Source organism: Amphiprion ocellaris, chromosome 6 (genome assembly GCF_022539595.1).
Source record: "Amphiprion ocellaris isolate individual 3 ecotype Okinawa chromosome 6, ASM2253959v1, whole genome shotgun sequence".
Classification (NCBI taxonomy): Eukaryota; Metazoa; Chordata; class Actinopteri; family Pomacentridae; genus Amphiprion; species Amphiprion ocellaris.
In genome coordinates this window covers 9,621,430-9,638,904 of record NC_072771.1, presented here as the reverse complement: position 1 = coordinate 9,638,904, position 17,475 = coordinate 9,621,430, and the positions used below count along the sequence as shown (strand labels likewise).

At 40.0% G+C, this 17,475-nt stretch overlaps 1 protein-coding gene across 5 annotated transcripts in view; it reads left to right on the top strand.

The window, feature by feature from the left end:
• Positions 1-17,475, top strand: part of LOC111579322 (tight junction protein ZO-2-like) — a 138,857-nt gene that overhangs the window by 108,367 nt on the left and 13,015 nt on the right. For all 5 annotated transcript variants that reach the window (XM_055011574.1, XM_055011575.1, XM_055011572.1 and 2 more), the window contains exons 14-21: positions 1,831-2,012; positions 5,555-5,650; positions 5,768-5,847; positions 9,428-9,638; positions 9,752-9,852; positions 11,314-11,532; positions 12,618-12,725; positions 16,425-16,910. In XM_055011574.1, the coding sequence (XP_054867549.1) occupies positions 1,831-2,012; positions 5,555-5,650; positions 5,768-5,847; positions 9,428-9,638; positions 9,752-9,852; positions 11,314-11,532; positions 12,618-12,725; positions 16,425-16,910 (1,483 nt within the window). The remainder of the gene's footprint in view (positions 1-1,830; positions 2,013-5,554; positions 5,651-5,767; positions 5,848-9,427; positions 9,639-9,751; positions 9,853-11,313; positions 11,533-12,617; positions 12,726-16,424; positions 16,911-17,475) is intronic.

Here is a 17,475-nt window from a genome sequence, read left to right as displayed (position 1 = left end):
TGCAGTCACTTCTTAATATTCAAAACACAAACTGCATTCTGCACTCTAGTAGCTTCATCAATCTTCACAAACCCAAAGCCTGTACCTCCTTTGGCCGCTCCTCTTTTTAGTTTTCTCCTTCAGATGACTGGAATCATCTGCAGCAGACTATAAAGCTTTGCTAATTCATTCCCATCTCCTCATTTAAAGATTCAATTCAACCAATAGTACAAGAACATTGTATTTGCTTTTAACCATTTACCTCTTATTATGTGTCACCATTTATAACTGTATTATCTGTTTTTGTTGTTGTTTGTTTTTTCTTTCTGTTTAAGTCCTCACTGTTTTGTATCTACCTTTTATGCTGCCTCTTGGTCAGGTCATCATTATAAATGAGAACTGTTCTCAATTGACCTACCTGGTTAAACAAAGAAAAAAGAAGGGCGCTTGGGTCATAGTGCAGGTTAGGGTTAGCTTGGTGGTGCTGGAACTTGAATCCCTGCCTTCTGATCAGTAGCACAAAGCCTTCACCACTAACCCTAACCTTAAAAGAAATGACTCCTAGTGGACTTTGGGGGGCAGAGTCAAGCAGCAGTCCAGTGACTGGCTGAACTTAGAGCTAAGTTGGCAGGAGACCAGCAGGTTTGGTAGCAGCTGACTCAGAAACTGGAACGGGTTGGTGAGGAGGCTAATGGCTAACAGACTGGTAGTCTGATTACCAGATGTAAACTGCAGGTTTAACCTGCCATTGGCCACGCATTTCTTGCAGTTTTCTCCTTCAAAATCTCCTTTATTATGGAAAACAACAACCTCCGAACTGTAGCTGACCTGCTGAGAATGTCAGTTCAGTTAAGTTTTTTTGGTGAATTAGCTATTTTAAGGATAGTGCTTTCCTTTTTGGATGCAAATATGGCACCAAAACAATTCCTCAATCACTATTTTGAGGGAACATTGAAGCCACATCCTTCGGCTCCTCATAATGTTTGATCAAAACCCAGGTTTCACTCATTCATTGTCATTAAGATGATTGTGGTTTGTTCAAAGATTGTGGTTTGTGGATGATTATGGTTTGTTTAAAGTATTACAAACAAGCCTGAGTGATTTTCCTCCTATACCAGTATGATAATGCATTGCGAGGTTAGTGGACAAATTATTTAATATGCATAGACTAATACACGACTCTGAGTGACAGTTAGCCTGCCTGAGTAAGATCCCAATTAATTTTATCTCCATGTCTGAGATAATTCTAAGTAACTAAGGAAGCTATTGTGTGTAAATGCGTGAAACTCTGTCTCTCTTTGAAGATTCCCATATAGATTCTGTTACTGGACTGATGTTGCAGGTATTTAATAAACCAGGAGGAAAGACTGCCACTGACAGCTGGAACTTCAGCTCCTCATAATGTTTGATCAAAACCCAGGTTACATTCATTCATTGTCATTAATCTGAATAGATTCATGTTCATAGCAGTAAAGCTGCATATTTCTGGACTTTTGAGTTTGTAAATGATATAAAATTATGGAACACAGCGAATGCGACAAAACTCAATAAACATGAAAGATATGGCAGGTGTTTTGTGATTTTGGAGAGATCTGTGTGTGTGACTCTGCTAGCCATACCTGTTAGAGTCATCTAATGCTATTATTAGTTGTACTCGGACCCTGCAGTTGCATTCACTGAAACTTGGACATTAGAGTTTCTGTTAATAAACTTCATGGTACATTTGTCTTTGCACTATTTTAGTGACTTTGGGAGACTTTATCCTCTCTGAGGATTGAATGCTTTTTATAAATGAACTTATATATGACTAATGAATAGATTAATTGCTGGTGTATGTGTTCTTTTTCTCAGAGCGGAGCAGATGGCCAGTGTCCAGAGCTTTCATAAAGTTGCGTGTGATCGAGCTGACTTCTGGCGGTTGCGAGGCCAGCGTTCTGTGAAGAGGAAGGACCTAAGGAAGAGCAGAGAAAACTTAAGTAGTCAAAGCCTGACCACCCACTTCCCAGCATATGAACGAGTGGTGCTCCGAGAAGGTGGGCGAAACACCTGCTTGTCACTTGATTGTGTCACTGTAATATTGTTGTTACTATAAAAATGCCACAACCTGCATAAAGGAAATGGACATCCGCAGGGGATTATTTCACTGGCTCCTAAAAGAAGTCAAATAGGAAAATTGAACCTACTCCTCACTTAATTTATCACCTCAGTAAACAATTTCCTCATGAGTCTATAGACCTCTGATGCTACTGTAGGGACATGCATAGTACCCTTGTTTTTTCACTTAGATCCACCCATTGCTTTTTCTCGAGCTCCATCCTTTTTTCCACATATGGTCACTTCTAGTTCCAAAGAGTCAAAATGAATACAGCCCAAAATGAGAGATTTGAGACTTCAAAATGTGTTAACCCTAACCCACAAACTACTGGGTGATGCACAGTGCCTATAGCTACATCCTTTAGCTAGTGCGCATGCATCACCGTGCATGCAGCCTGTTGCGGTCACTCCTTCTTTCTAGTTTTTCCTACTTTTAGCGTCTTATTTAACTTGTTGCTTTACTATTTCTTGTGAGCAACTTTTTTAAGCTGTTCCCTCTCCAACATGTTGGAGAGAGTTTTGGTCCTTTTTTCGCCATCGAAATACTACTATCATTCAGCCAAGCCATTGTCGCAAACCATCCCCATTACCACATTGTTTACATGAGAGATCAGCTCATCACTCTGCAGCTGGCAGCATGGCGATCAAATCACCAGACATTCCTAAAGAGATCTGGAGAAAGATACATAGAGGTTGCAGGGGAGAAAAAATGAAGTGGAGGAAAGGAACAGGATTAAGACAGCAGAGGCTTATGAAGAAGAGGAAGTATAAACCACGGCTCCCATCTCTGATCATGGAGAACATGAGATCTCTGGCTAGTAGGATGGAGGAGCTTACGGTGTTGTGTAGTTTAATGTGCTTTACCGAGACATGGCTGCACCAGGACATTTCTGACAACAACGTTTCCATTGAGGGCTGCTAGACTGTTCGGGTCAACAGGGATTGCACACTGCCTAACTTCTTTCAATATGTGAGCTGTCCTACCAGAGAGGAGAGGATCCTGGACTTAGTGTAGGCTAACATGAAGGATGCATACAGCCGCTGCACTCTCCCCCCACTGGCAGATCAGACCACAACCTGGTTTAAACATACTGGTGTTATGGTTCTCTTGTAAAGAGCCAGCATGCAACTACAAGAACAGTGAGAAGATAGAGAAGGCTTATATGACACTTGAGGGATGTTGCCAGATCACAGACTAGCAGGCTCTCTACGAGCCACATGGAGAGGACTTGATGGGCTCACAGAGTGCATCACAGACTACATTACCTTCTATGTAGACTCTATTGTCCCAGCGTAGACTATACATTGTTGCCTAATAACAAGCCATGGGTAACTAAGGACATGACAGCCCTTCTCAACAACAAGAAGAGGGCTTTCAGAACTGCCAAAAGGGAGGAGCTGAGGACAATACAGGGGCACTATAAGGTGAAACTACCGACCACCACCTACTCCACTCCTCCCTCTCCCAAATTATGTTCATATTTTTAGGTCATGTAACATAAGTAATTTTCCATCAGGGATCACTAAAGTATTTCTGATTCTAATTTTATACAGTCTATGGAAAATAATGGGAAGAACAGTTGTGCATTGCCACTAGGAAAATGTCAGTGAACCTCCACAGATACTCTTTGGGGTATAAATCTGGGCTTTGGTAGCGCTACCAAGGATAGTCAAAAGCTTGTCTGGAAGTTACTCCAGTGTTGTCTTAGTTGTATGCTTCAGGTCATTGGTGTGCTGAAAGGCAAACTACTGGCCTAATCCCATGCCACACGTACACTGGAGAAAGTTATCTTCAAGGACCTTTCTGTATTTGGCTGTGTTTACTTTCTCTCAACTCTGACCAGTTTCCTTGTCCTAGTCACTGAAAAGCATCCCCATAGCATGATGCTGCCACCACCATGCTGCAACACAAGAATGACATTAGCCAGGTAATGAGCACAGCCTGGAGTTTTGCCACATGTAGGCTGAGGAGCAAATTCTCTTTGGAGTTTGGTGAGGGTGTTTTATAGTGTGTTGGGAAAGTGGTTGTAACAGCTGACCCAGGGAACATCCAAGGCTACAGGTGGGGTTGGCGATTCTTGGTTGCTTCTCTGGACCTGTGAAGGACTTCAGTGTCTAAGTACCCACCACAAGTAAAAACTGAAGCCTCCAGTGTAGTTTTAATTAGATTTTTGTTAGGCATTTAGAGGGGTATGGCAACTGTGATGTTTTTTGTATGTCTTTGGACTGTTGAATTCTGGTTGTCGGAGAGTTGGTGTGACAGTGGTGTAACTGTTTTTGCACCAATCAGAGTACACTCGGGCATACTGTTATACTGGCATACTGGCTACTGCTAAGAAGTTACTAAGTACTCCATCAGAGGAGTTACTGGAATGCTGTTCACGAGAGCAGTAAGTAACAGTTGCTAATAATTTTAAATGGATGTCAGAGATAAGCAAATAAGAATATGAAACACATCTTAAAAGAAAGTCTGTTTCAAACGGGGATTCTTAAGCCTTAAGTGTGTGATATGGGGTCTTTCTTGGACACATTTGAGTCAGATGCCTCCAGTGAAGCTGTGGTGAATTGTATTGCATTTGAGCAGTGCAAAGAATTATTATTTTTGCAAGCAGAAATTAAAAGGCTTAAACTGAAGGAGGGCTGCTCGGGATGAGGCTTGACACAGTGGGGAGTTGTGTGACCTGTGGGTTCTTGGTCACATCCATGGTCTAGGCACCTATTTTTCAGTTATTAATTTTTGTGGCAGAGGTCTAAAGAAAGGTCCGTGGACTAGATGGTTCAGTTTTTGCTGTGAAATTCAGTTTGAATTGTAGGATCTTATATAAACAGGTGAGGACTATTCTAAACTATGTCAAATTAATACAAATGCATGCCAGTCAAGTTGCAGACATATCGAGGACAAACAGATTAGTCAGTCACTTGTTTAGCAGGATAATTTTGTCCCTGCTGCAATTGTCCTGCTAAACAAGTGACTGACTAATCTGTTCGTCCTATTTATTGTTGTCATCTGTGCTTTATGTAACTAGTACTCCGCGATTGTTGTTGACTTTTGTTCTGCTGACTGTAGAGTGATTTGCCCCACGGGGACAATAAAGATTCCTTGAACCGACTTGAACCTTGAACCAGTGGCACTTGGAGTGCCATAACAAAATGTGTGATTACTTAAATGTAAATGGAAGCTTTCAGTTTGTGATTTGTCTTCTATAAAATGTTCTGCTTACTATATATCAGATTTATATGTTAAACATTAATGTAAGTCAGATGTATAGTTGCATGATTTAAAAATTTTAAAACACTGATATTGGTATCTACCTAAAAAGTCTAGTTCAGGTTCTGTCTCACATTTAAACAGATTTGAAACAGCATAATGTGTGTCCTTTGGTGTCCACAGGTCTCTAGAGCTCGCCATCAATATGTGCGTGATGTAAATGTTTTGAATTGTGAGGATTATAATCAGTTATTTTCACCATTGTCATTGCAGCTGGTTTCCGACGCCCTGTGGTGCTGTTTGGCCCTATTGCTGATGCTGCTACTGAGAAACTGGCATCTGAGATGCCTGATCTGTTTGTAATTGCCAGTGAGTCTCTGCCTAGCTCTGTCTAAGTGTTACAGTCTTTGTCTAAACATCATATACATACATACTGTACTCTTACTTCTAAACTATCTTTTCAAAATTTCTGTGTTGTTATATTAGAAACTGAGCCAAAAGATGCTGGCTCTGAGAAGTCCTCTGGCGTGGTTCGTTTGAACACCATACGACAAATAATTGAGCAGGTACCCACACACACACACACACACACACACACACACACACACACACACACACACACACACACACACACACACACACACACACACACACACACACACGCACACATTGAACCAAGTCTACTGAACCAAGTGGAGCCCGTCGACCTGAGCCTTGCCAACAGTGGCCCAGTATTTCTGGTTATTTTGATTAAACAAAAATCAAATTGAAAATTTTCTGTTTAGGCCTTTTTAAAAAAATTTTTTCTTTCTTTGACTAAAAATAAGCATTAAAAAAAACAGCAAAGAGAAGAGGGGACCGGCATCCCTGACCAACATCTACATATCAAAGAGAGGACCTCCGCAGCCTGCAATAGAACTGCGTGTATTCATGCAATGAATTGGTCTTTAAAAATTGTAACATTAAAGTACCTTATCCTTATGCAAATATTGTAGAAGTCACCTTATCCACTTAATTAGTTTTTTTGACAAATCCTTGGCTTAGTTGACTTGGTTACTTGGTTGCATGCACAAATGCCATGCACTTATCAATGTGGAACATCAGGAACAACTACTCTGTTTTTATATATGCATCTACATTTTGCAAATATCAAAAAATACAGAAGAAATATTTGTAAAGTAGTATTTTTGAATTTTTTTAACACTTTCTGACAAAAAATGTTTTTCTTTTTCATTTTCTATTAGGGCCCTCACATTTTGCAGTGCTACTATGAAATCACTATGAAATGAGATAAGTGTGAATTTCAAATTCAACCATTGTCATCCTATGATTTAATTTTGTATTGCCTCTTCATTACTTAATTCTTGAAGGCAAAACTTTTTTTGAGGCTCTGATTTAACAGCTTCTGCAGCTACAGTTTTCTGTGGTCTAATGAGCATCTTTATGCCATTCATTTTAGAGAAATTAATTATTATACCAATGTCACATTAAAGATTCTAAATCATTCTTTTTCTAGTCAGGGTTATTTTAAAAACTGACCTTATCTTCTATCTATGCATACATACTGGAGAGATAGTGTTGCTCCATGCTGTTGTGTCATTATGTACTATCTAAGAGAGGACTCCTGTCTCACTGTACCATCAAAGTGTGGACCTTTTTTATGTCAGCCTTAACTAAAAATAGATTCATTGAGACAATTAATATATTGTTTAGATTCACACCCACCTTTCTAAAAAAAAAAAAAAGATTAAATATTACATCGACCTGTAGGGGCTGCACAGTGACTCAGTGGTTAGCGTTGTCGCCTCGCAGCTAGAAGTTCCCTGATTCATGTCCCGGCCTGAGATCTTTCTGTGTGGAGTTTGCATGTGCATGCATGGGTTTTCTGCGGGTGCTCTAAAAACATGCTTCTAAATTGTCCGTAGGTGTGAATGTGAGTGTGTTTGTTTGTCACAATGTATAGCCCTGTGATAGACTGGTGATCTGTCCAGGGTATCCCCTGCCTTCACCCATATGTTACGTGTCCACCTAATCCATTTTTCCCGCATGTAAACGTGCCGCATCCACTACGTGGTCACATGACAGTGCTTTCAGTTTGAATGTGGCAGGTGCGTCGGACCAACATTGCGTCTCAGTCACAAACTGTCTCTTTTATTTTGAAAACACTTAAGCGAAAAGTATTTCTGAAAGCATTTGAGGTGAGAAATAACGTGTGCAGTAGCTTAATCTGTCCTCGTTTTAGTTCAGCGATGGCTAGTTTGCATGTTTGACAAAAATTTTGCGATGTGTCAGATCTCCGCACTTGTGCCTTCTTCTATCCCTACACACATGCTGAAGTGTGAATGTTGCCCAGTGTTTGGAAACCTGTGTCAGGCTCTGCACATTCACAACAACCCAGGTACCACATCAGTACAGATTTAGGTTGAAGCTTTGTGTTCAGTTACAGTTTGATAATTATTATACTATAATTATTTAATTCTAATAACTTTACATCATTGTTTTTATCACAACAATATTTTTCTTTAATTTCTTTAATACCTATCCATTCTGTTGTGTGAACATTGCTCCATGCAATCTAAGTGGGAACATGTGTCACTCTGTGCTATCACACTATAGGGACCCTTATCATTTAATCCCAACCAACAGTGAACATTCTTGACTGTAACATGAATGTACTTGTTTCATCATTTCACAGAATTTTTTACTTTTTTAATTATTTTAATGTGTACAGTACAATAAAACAAGTACTTTAATGTCCAAGTAGGTCTCATTGTATATTACTACTTTACTGACTTTTAAGATTATCACCCATCATTTGAAATGCTTAAATGGCAACTGTCCTGGTGCCACATCACTAAAAATATATTTTTTGAAAAATAATATAGCAATTTCCAGCAGCTAGATTCATTGTCTGCACATTCACAACAACCCAGGTAACACATCAACAGAAAGTTAGGTTCAAGCTTTGTTTTCAGTTATGGTGTGATATTTGTTATATTTTAGTTGTTTAATTCAAATAACTTTAGATAAATATTTTTAAACAACAATTAATTTTTGGATTTAATTCATAATTAGGGTTAAAGTTAAACCTAACTCTAACCCTAACCCTCAAACCCACTAACCCTAACCTCACCCTATCCACTGTGAGGTGTGAACATTACCTATGCTGTCTAAGTGAGACTCATATCATTATGTGCCATCAAACAGGCGACTTGTGTCATTCCGCAAAGTAGAAGTGGGGACCTTTGTTTCACATCATATACATCAACACACATTTTTAAAGTTAAATTGACTGGAAATATGTTCTAATGAAAAGTGATTAGGGTGTTTTTGGACTATTTTTTGTTTGTTTAAAAAAGCCTGTATTAACTATGAAAATAAATTATCCTTTCATTGTCAATATTTAAGGTTTATTATTACCCTGGTTTGCTATCTTTCTTCATTTTTTCTTTTTTTTTAAGGTCTTTTAAATACTCACTCTTGCCCTGGCAGGGCAATTCTTAATTATAATGTAATGTGAAGTTTAAAGCTAGCTTGGACCTCCATTAACATTGACACTGTAAATTTTGATACAAAAAGAATCAAACCATGATGAAAGCGAGGGGTTCGCTGAGTAAGTAGAGTGTCAAATAGCCTTTCTACAGCCTCAAAGCATCCATGTGGCATTCAAACAATCGACGAGTGTGTAAACAATGTGTGAATGGGCCATGGAAATTCCCGTTCCAATCTACAGAGGCACTGCTGAGTGCGCGTATTTACACATACACACCTGCTGCTCCCTATTTGGCAAAAATAAAAGAGACACGATTTTAGCATGATTTAAAGACTATGAGAGGATCAGAAAAATGTCCCGTCTGTAATGAGCACCATGCTTGGTGAGTGTGTAATGATGCCAAAGGAAGGCCACTGTTAGATAGGAACGTAAGTGCATATGCACACGCACGCACAACTTATCAGTTATTCTGTCACATCCAACACATTCACTTTTAGGAAAAAAATACTTAAGTCTGTCTTCCTTATTTTAAATTTTGTATCATCTACGCACTTTGAGGGGACCCTCTGTATCGTCAGCTGATCCACAACTCAGTGTGATACTGACCTTTATGTTCACTACTTCTTTATTTTCCTGTCTCTCACACCACATAGGACAAGCATGCCCTTTTGGATGTGACACCCAAGGCAGTGGACACCCTGAATTACACCCAGTGGTATCCTATTGTCATCTTCTTCAACCCTGACAGCAAGCATGGCATTAAGGCCATGAGACAGAGGATCCTACCCAACTCCAACCGCAGTGCCCGCAAACTCTACGAACAGGCTGTCAAACTAAGGAAGACCTGTTCTCACTTATTCACTGGTACAATCAACACTCATACAGAGATTCAGTCAGGTTTAAAGCAGTACTGCTATAGCTGTAGATTTGACAATATTTGAGTGTGTATGCTGAGATTGGATGGTTTTGTCATTCAGCCACCATTGATCTGAACTCTACCAATGATGCCTGGTATGGCAGTGTTAAAGACTCCATCCGAGAGCAGCAGATGCAGGCTGTCTGGGTTTCTGATGGCAAGGTAAACATACACAAACACACATATGCGCACACAGGAAATTCATGTGCTTCATTCATATTTACATGTGCTTAGAAGACAAAAATGGTATCCCACAGTCTTCATCTTTTGAAAACATGCACCCATGCACAAACATTTTTGCTTCTAAAACTCAATTAACCTGAAAATGCAAGCAGTTGGTTGAGCCTCATACTCTGGCCACGCACAGTAGTGCCACAGATACCTGTCACAGCCCCCCACCACTCTGGAAATATATGTTTACAGACAATCACCCTATTGTGCTTCAGTGCTGATGGTAGGCAAACATTCTCATAACAAGGGAGCCAGTTAGTGTAATTTGCTGAAATCATCATGGCAACCAGTGACTCGGCAGGTGATGAACTGTTTAAGTTCTTCTTTCTCAGTTCATTATCAAATTGAGAAGAAGAAGCCAAGATGAGCCAATAGTGTAATGGAAGCATTGACATACAATTCTTCATAACTTCTGAATGTTTTATTTAATTACAAACAAATTTGTAACTGAGTTGTCTGGACTATAAACCCAGACAATAAAGCTTTATACAGTTTCACCCCAAAGGGGCACTATAATACACAAACAGTGACTGATCAATAGTGATTGCTACTACTCATGACAAACTTCTGTGAGCATGTCAAAAAAGTTACAGTTTCTACTACTCTTATCTCATCTGATCAAAGCTATAGCAGGATCATCATGTGACTTCACTTTAATCCATTACTTTCTCATCCCATCCAATTTTTCTAATTAATGAAATGTCCCTGTGCATGAACACACACAAACACACACACACTAACTTTTGTATATATTTATACAAACAGATACAAGTGTCCATTCTATACTATGGTATGTATAACAGCTACGAGAGTGTGTGTCTGCATGTGTGTGAATACGGTGTTCAGTAGAGAGAACATGTACACAGTTGATACCTGGCTAAATCTAGGCCGCTCTAGTACAACAGTCCAGCAATAAATTCTCTTTGATGAAGTTTAAAATGTTTACACTGTGTTTTAAAGAGATGCTCATCTTTCTTATCATTTTGGTAAAAGCTGTGCTGTTGAACTGTGAATTAAACCATTGAGAGTGGATTCAGTAAAACAACTGTATAAAGCACAACATTATAGGCTTCATAAAGGGAGAAATGATTGCAGGACGGTTAGTGTGACTTAGTTTTAGCTAGGTGGACCTAATGAACTAGCAGCTCAGTGTATATCACAGATATTCAACCTCATCTGTGGACTGGCTACTCTTTTTCCCTTCACCACAGCAGACACCTGCATTGCACCTGTGCAGACTGTGAGCATGCTCAGTGTGTCTTCCTACCTCTTGTCAGTAGCGCTCTACAGCTCGGATCTGTTTGTTTTTCTTTCTTCTCTCTTGTTTTTGTGCTATCCGTCTGTCCATCCTTCCTTCCTGTACACCCAAGATCCATCATGTGTCTCTTCTAGCTGGAGGGAGTAGAGAGTGATCTGGACTGCCAGGACATGGAGCGTTTGTCCTTCTTATCCGCCATGTCTGCTGACTACCTCAGCTTGGACAGCCGACTGACCTCCGACCAAGATGACACCGTCGACGAGGGTGGGGCCTACACCGACAATGACCTTGATGTGGAGACAATGCACATCTCCGCCATTAGTCGCTCGTCTGAACCTGTCACAGCAGAGGAGGTAATTTAATATCTGGTCATACACTCAAGCTCTTAATTGTAAATAACATGCAAACAAATAAACATTAAAAAAAAATTTAAACAGTTCAAAATACATTCATGGCATAATGCATTATGAATTAGCTGATATCTCTCTTCTGTATGCAACTTATCCATTTTCTAGTAGTTTGCAATGTTTGTTGTTGCTGATGGATGTGCTCGTTCTTTCTCACAGAATTTTCAAACTTCAGAAACTTTTGATGTTAAAATGTCTTTTATCAGTGTCATGAATTACAAATGAAGAACCTTTTATTAAAGGGAGACTTCAGCAATTTACTGAGATTATCCTAAGGTGAAAATAGTTTAGGTATATCTTTTTATTGACACAATAAAGGGAGTATATTATGCAAAGCAAATCACAACCAAAAACTAAGCACAAAAATACAAAGGCATAAAAATGCACAAATGCAAATTCACAACACAGAATTCTTTTCAAAAGATGCCTTTAGAGTTTTTGTTTTAGAAGCTCAAAGTTATAAAATGCCAGAGGTTCAAGATAAAAGCAAGGTTTTATTTGAAAGAAACCGAAAGAATCTGTCTTTGTGAATATGACGTCCACTCCAGAGACAAAGCAGTTTTATTTATTTGCTGTGCATTCAAGAACAAGACAATACTTTCTGTTATAGTGCACATTATCACATGACTTTCCCATAGTAATAAGGACTCCATTGATGGAAAGACCTGGTCATTAAGTATATTCAGGTAGTCAGCTGACCTCATTCTTAGGACACATAGCATTGCTGAACCTGACCAACTGAAGCAACCCCAGATCATAACCCCAACCCCCACAAGCTTGTATGGTAGGCACTAGGCATGATGAGTGCATCACCTCATCAAGTGTGCATTTGCAAATTCTACTCAAGGTGCAGAGCTAGCCTCTTATAATTCTTTATCTTCTTTTTCAGAGGGACAACAGTGTCGTGTGTCATGTGCATTGAGATAATTGATTTGTGCTGGAGTAAACTCAAGATACCTGCTCTCTGTTGTAAATGCACATAGCATGAAAGGATTTAAACTAAATCAGTTTGTCTGTCTGTGTGCGTTTAGATCTTGCGTAGGTACAGTCCAGACATCAGGAGTCGCATGACGAAAATCAGCAGCCGTGAAGTCCTCAACAGGTCCAGCCCTCCACCTGTTTTCTTGACAGACAGCAAGGTAAGGAATACATACAGCATTTTTACAGAGTTGTAATTCACATACCTCTGGAACCTTGGTTCTAATGTTTTTATAGTCAAGTGAGTATTCGCAGTTTTTTTGCTTTTATTATCATAATGGTGAATCTTTTTGGGTTTAGTCTTTTGGTCACAAATGACAAGACTTTGATTGTCTGTAAAGCTACTTTCTGAGACTTTATACAGGTGCATCTTATAATTATAAAATGGAGGGAAAAGCAATTTTTGTTTTTCATTAGACATTGCTCAAAGTGAAAATTGTATATGCTAGACTTCCTACACATGAAGTGAAATATTTCAGTCTTTTAGTTCTATTAACTCTGGTTATAATGGCTTACAGTTTATGAAACCCCCCTAAAATCAATCTCAAAATATTGGAATATTTCATATCTCTCCCTAGACATTCCCACGCAGCCCTGTAGGAGCTCGAATTAACTCAGAATACCTGCAAAAAGCCTTTAAATCCTCGGTCTAGTTCAGTATACACAACCGCTATCATGGAGAAGACTGCTGACTTGACACCTGTCCAGAAGACAATCTCTGACACCCTCCACAAGGAGGGTAAGACTCAGAAGTACACTGCTGAAAGGGCTGGCTGTTTACAGAGTGCTGTATCAAAGGATCTTCATGGAAAGGTAACTGGAAGGGAAAAATGTGGTCGGAAAATGTGCAAAAGCCAAATGAACAATGGCAGACTTCAGAGAATGATCAAGAAAAGGAGATTCCAGAATGTGGAAGAGATTCACAAGCAGTGGACTGAAGCTGGAACCAGTGCATCCAGAGCCACCACAATAGATGTGTTCGGGAAATGGACTACAACTTTTCTTATTGTAATGTCTCTCCTGAACACCCAACAACATCAGAAGCATCTTACCGGGGCTACGCAGAGAAAGAACTGGAGTGTTGCTCAGTGGTCCAGTGGTTTTTTTAATTGATCTTTTAAAATATTGTAAGATTTTTAGATTTCATGAGCTGTAAGCCGTTACCATCAAAGTTAAAACAAATAAACAAATACATTCTTGAAATATTTCAATATATGTGCAGTCTAGAATATATATATAATTTTCATTTTGAGCAATGTCTGAAGAAAAACACTGAACTTTTCCCAACCTATTCTAATTATGTGAGATGCACTTGTACAATAAACAATTAATGGACTCATCAGATGAAAGACATTGAAAATAAAATTTTATTTAAAAAAAACCTAGTCATCCAGGGAAATTCTTGTAAGTGCTGGAAAGTATTTTGCTGTGTGAGAACCAGCACTGATGGCAAACACTGAGATGTAACACTTAAGCAGTACTGGGAGGCAGATGAGCACACAGGGGTCCGTTTCACAAAGCAGGTTCAACAAACTCTGAGTTGATCTACTCTGAGACAGGAAACTCTGAGTTTCCGGTTCCAGAACAGCTGATTTGAGTTGGTTTTATCAACTTGAAGTAGTTTCACCCGGAGTTAAGCGCGTGCACCACAACTATAAAAAAAACAGCATCAATGGAGCCACGATTCAACGAGTCACCATGACAACGGGGAAGTGGAGAGCTGCGGTTTTCACTCCACTTGAATTGAAAATCTTAATGCGTTCATATGGCGTGTTTGAACACGTTTTTAGAAAGAAGTGCAACACCGCTGCAGCTGCAAAAGAGAGGGAGACAGCAGAACATTGCTGCCTGGGTCAGTGCGTAAGTTTAGATGTAGTCCTTTGCAATCACAATAATATTACAGGGGTAAACTGTTTGAATGGTTGCCTATTAAGTTATTTCATTTAGGTGCAATCCCGTGGGGGAGAAGCACACGTGGCAGCAGCTTAAGATCAAATATAAAAACACTCCCTGAGAAATCCTAAAAGAAATTAAAATTACTAATCCCAGTCTGAGGTTGCAGCACAATGTCATTAACAGAATATGATTTAAAATTAATTTAACAGATCTCTACATCATTCACCTGCAATCCTGTGGAACTCCTCCTTGATGGCTCTGACAGGTTTATGTTCAGGGAAAACGACAAAGATGGTAAAAGCCGTTTCAGGGCCAGGCACACTTTTCTGACTGCCCTGCATACAGTTGCCTTACTTAAGTGCTCAGCATCTCCAACATTATACAAAAAACTTCCATTTGCAAAGAACCGCAGCGCAACACACAATATCTGATAGGATGTGAGAGCATGACTGTGGTTGGTAATGTTGCAAATGTAAGGATGGATTAGGTTGTGTATATAGATTATGGACTGTGACGTGAAACGCTACCGCTCAAAAAGATAATTGTCCGGAAATGTGAGAACATCTATGCGTGGCCTGACAACAGTCTCCTGATGAATATTTAATTCTCTTCGCAGTAATGCTGCTCCTTCATCCACTGGCTCGTTAACAAAAGGACATGACATTTTGACAGATGGCAGAACTAGGGTACACCAAAACTCACCTGCTGACTGATGAATGGAGGAAATCAAATAGCGTGTGACTAAAAGAGGGTGGAGACAGAGAGAAACTCGAGGTTCACTGAGAAAAACCTGGTCCCGACCAGGTTAGAGTCACAGAGTCTGTTACTACGGTAACTGACTGAGAGCTTAAGTTACCTCTCTCTCTGTGAAACAGGCTAGAGTTACCTCTCTTTCTCTGGTTTGAGTTACCTCCCTTTGTGAAACGAAAAACTCTGAGTTTCCCTCATTTCAGGATTAACAGACTCAATTTTCACTAAACCTGCTTTGTGAAACAGACCTCAAGTGTCTTGACTTGCTGTAGATTAGGTAACTGCTTAGTCAACATACACACAGAGGAAGGGAGGGAAAGGAGGAGGAGAGACTGCCAACAAATCATGGCAGACACAGGGATCCCAACAGGAAACCCCATATTACAACGTGTTGGTGTTCTGCAGGGCTGCACGGTGACTCTGTTGCTAGCACTGTTGTCACAGCTAGAAGATCCTCGTTTCACATCGTGACCTGGGCCTGGGCCTGGGATATTTCTGTGTGGAGCTTGCATGGGTGGGTGGGTGCGTGGGAGTTCTGGTGATTCCAAATTGTCCGTAGGTGCTTGGTTGTCTGTGTGTATCCCTGTGATAGACTGTCGACCTGTCCAGGTGTCAGCTGGGATAGACTCCAGCCCCATGTGACCCTACAGAGGATTAAGTAGTGTATAGATAATGTATTGATGGATGATTTTATGCAGTGGAAAGGCATTGTGAGGCCAAAGTAGATGTTGTCAGTTTCTTAAAAACCGTTTAGCAACTTAACTGATATACTGTTTTTTTTTTTTTTTTTTTACCACAGGAGGTTATGCCGTAAAACTAGGTTGATCACCCAAACTCAAAAGTTAACGAAAAGGCCCATGTGTACTTACAAGGACAATTTTTGAAACATTTTCTTGGTTCAAGCTAACAAAAATCCACAAATATTCAAAGGCTGTTTTCAACCCTCAGTGAAATCCCCTCCTGTGATAAACAGGAGTCCTCTGAGTTAACATGGCTAAAGATGTTACACTGATTATACAAATATGGAGCACTCTGGCTGTACTGTGGAACTTCAGTTCAGTGTTGGAGAACTGCAAAGCCACAAAGACTCGCATTGCATGGTTTTGTTTACCATAAAAGCCAGATTTGGCTTTTTCTACAAAAGACTAGAGTACTGTAACTATCACATATTGCAAGTATTTGTTCTGGTGCTAATGCTTCTCCTCTTTGATCAGGTAAAGCTGTCTCTGAAGGATGATCCAGTTCTTATATTGGGCTCCAGCAACCCACATCATCACCACCATCAGCAGCACACCAACCGAAGTTATGACTCTCCATCCAGCAGCAGCCCCACCAGCAGCAATAACGACCCTCCACCACCTGTCTTTCATTCAGCTGCCTCCTCTGGCCTGGCACCCCGACCTTCACCTCACCACCTCAACTCTTTTGGCAAACTGCAGCCCCTGGGAGCACCCCAGCTTCCTGTTACGTCCAAGCCCAGCAGCTGCAGGAACAATAAAGAAACTGTAGTTCACTCACCTGTGACTCTGTCCAGTGCAACTTTGACCACTGATAAGCAGCAAGAGGAGGCAGCCGAGGACAGCCCTATGGAGGATCCATCCATGAGGTCTTTCCGGGGGAAGATCAAAGCGTTTGAGAAGATGGATCACTTTGCCCGAGCCCAAAGGGTGCTGGAACTACAAGAGGCGCAGAATGCCAGGGTGGGCATAGCTCAGTGTTCCCATTGATCATGTAATTTCCTAATTATCTTAGAATTATTTTCAATGATTATCCTCAAAGATAGTCACCAATGCCACCTTTCACATTGTTCCAAATCAAGAAATATTCTAAGAATTTGAAATTTTAACAGATGTAGTGTAGACTCTGTCTAAAAATACAAAACACAACCCTGCAGAATGATTTGAATTCTCTTAGCACTACCATTACTACCTCATAGATTATACTTCCAGTGGTTTGAGAACCTCTCAGAAAATATTCAACACTTCCTTCTAGTTTAAAGTTCATTTGTGACCTGCTTTTTTGTGTTGGTAGTGAGGAAAGGAGTCTTGCATTTACTGTGTTTTTTTTTAACTACAAGCTGCATGTTAGACTAAAGTCATCCAAAAAAAAAAAAAAAAAAAAATCAATCAATGCCTTACATTCGACCCCTCAGAATCAGCTGACTTATGTCCAACAACTTTTTACCTTCGATGTTTTGAATATTTTCGGACTTACTGCCCTTTAAAGTAAACAGGAGGGGGTCAAAAACAACGTTGACTCTCTGTT